The sequence below is a fragment of the Galeopterus variegatus genome, unplaced genomic scaffold (genome assembly GCF_000696425.1).
Source record: "Galeopterus variegatus unplaced genomic scaffold, G_variegatus-3.0.2 Scaffold6572, whole genome shotgun sequence".
Classification (NCBI taxonomy): domain Eukaryota; kingdom Metazoa; phylum Chordata; class Mammalia; order Dermoptera; family Cynocephalidae; genus Galeopterus; species Galeopterus variegatus.
The window spans coordinates 30,432-32,697 of NW_007732683.1; the positions used below are offsets into that span (position 1 = coordinate 30,432).

The window sequence follows — 2,266 nt, forward strand, 5'->3', positions numbered from 1 at the left end:
TCAGTGTGAGGGACGTGTGTGTGCTGTGTGTCCGTTTGTGTGCATGTGTGTGGTGTGTGTGAGTATGTGTATTTGGGTGTGTGCATGTGTGTGTGTGGTGTATGTAGGTGTGTTTGGGCGTGTGCATGTGTGTTTGGGTGTGTGTATGTGTTTGGGTGTACAATTGTGTGGCGTGTGCACGGGTGTGGAGTCGTACATGCTGTGTATGGTTGTTGGCAAAGTGTTAAATCAGTCCAGGGAGTGAGGAAAGTGGGTTGATTGCAAATAGGATCAGACATGGAGTCTAAGGGCCGACCCTGTGGCTCACTTGGCAGAGTGCGGCGCTGGGAGCGCCGAGGCCACGGTTCAGATCCTATATGGGACTGGCCGGTGGGCTCACTGGCTGAGCGCGGTGCGGGCAACACCAAGCCAACGGTTACGATCCCCTTACCGGTCACACACACACAAAAAAAGAAGACATGGAGTCCCAGAGACAAGGAGACATGCCCCGGGCATCTTCCTAATGAGGCTTTTTTGTGACTCAGGACTAATCCCCTAGGACAGGAGCAGGGCAAGGCCGTCCAGCTCACCAGCGCTCCCTCAGGTTGTGTGGCATTTATGCAGGTGGGCGGCTGCACATGGCCCCTCCAACCACCCAGTGCAGGCCTCCACCCTGGCCACCACTTGGGAAAGTCCGGGAGACGGATGGGCTCTCAGAGAGCGGCGAGAGCACGCAGCAGTTCCTCCTGCTCCAGGGTCTCGGGAGAACTGACAGGGAGGTGAATGGGATATTTGCCTTCCTTTAAGCTTCCGTGCCCGGGCGAGTGCAAGTTAACCCTCACCAGAGGAAGCTCATCAGAGCGCACACCAGGGGGAGGTCCTGGTGTGCAAAAGCCCATCAGACTCCTGTCTTCAGAGGTGTTCATAGAGCACTTAAAAAGGTGTTCTCAAACTCTAAGCTGGGGGGCTTGTTAATTCACATAAGGGTGGCTGATCATTCTTTGCTGGCAAATGAGGCTGTCAGGCTCTCAGGCGCCCACGGGCTCTAGCCGTCCCGTGTCTCTGTTTCTGGGCACCTGTCCCCTGCCTGCCTCAGGGTCAGCCTGTCTGCAGGGTGCTGGCTCTACTTCCTCAACCAGCTTTTACTGCTGTATCTGAGCCCTTCATCAGCCACTGTTGGACGCTCTGTGGCGTTTGACCTAAGACTTGCTGTCATTGTAACAGCTGCCCTGAAGTAGACTGGGGAGGGGGCACAGAGCTCCCACTTTCCTTAAGCCTCTGGGGGTCTCCACCAATTGTGACAAGAACCTGACATTTGCTGATGGGCTGTTTTAAGTTTTTAGTTTGCAACAGTATCATTTCTCCCGTTCATCTTTCCTGACAAGCTCAATATTCATTTTCCGTGGCATCCTGCATCCTGCAGCAGGCGCCCTGAGAAGGGAGGGCGGCGATACTTACACCACCAGGAGCAGCGGGTAGTGGGCAGTGTCGGTGAAGGTTGCGGGCTTCAGGATCTGCATGGGCAGGTCTGGGGAGAGCAGAACACAGCGGCAGGTTAGGAAGGGGGGGGGGAGCTCACCAGGTGAGCTGGAAAGGCCTCCCGGGCGCTGGAGGCGGGGAGAGGGATCACAAGGTGCGCCCTGGGGGGCGCGGGCAGGAAGTACACAGAGGCGGGGCCAGATTTCCATCTCAGTGACTAAAGTCACCCAACCTCTGCCAGGCTTAGTTCCCCCATCTGAAGATTAAATTCCATCTTGCATAGGGGAGTGATTTGAAAAACAGAGACATGCCGGCTGCCGCGAGCTCGTGCTAGCAGCAGAACTCCATGCAGGGAGACATGGTGCAGGGAGGCAGGGCTGGCCGCTGCCACCTGCAAGGAAGGGTCTCACAGTGTCTGGTACCCACCCCTTCCTTCCCAGCTGGCTGGGCTGCAGTGCTGGCCACACAGCTGGGAGTGGATTTGGGGAGCAGTGGGGACTTGGGGAGAGGTGGGGAATGGGGGTGGGGGGTGCTGCAGGGGTGGCAGCCCAGAGGGGAGAGGTGAGAGCTGTGGGGTCCTCCATGCCAGGCCAGGTGGCTTAGCTGGCCTCACTGCTTGTGGGAACGTGCTGGGCAGGACTGCCGCTGCTGAAGCCACAAGGAGACACTGGGTAGGGAGTAGTGTAGCCTGGTTGTTCCTACCGCTACCAGGGCTGTGGGATCTGGTCCTTGGCAGCGTGATGTCCAGTGGGTGAACGATGGGGAATATGAACCAAACCTGAAGAAATTTCCCCACCAGTCTCTTCTG

General features: G+C 57.3%; 1 protein-coding gene across 1 annotated transcript in view; it reads right to left on the reverse strand.

Annotated features, from left to right (window-relative positions):
- The window catches only part of DPP6 (dipeptidyl-peptidase 6), a 102,566-nt gene that overhangs the window by 17,125 nt on the left and 83,175 nt on the right, over positions 1–2,266 (reverse strand). The window contains exon 10 of the mRNA XM_008591025.1: positions 1,438–1,507. Coding sequence (XP_008589247.1) covers positions 1,438–1,507 — 70 coding nt within the window. The remainder of the gene's footprint in view (positions 1–1,437; positions 1,508–2,266) is intronic.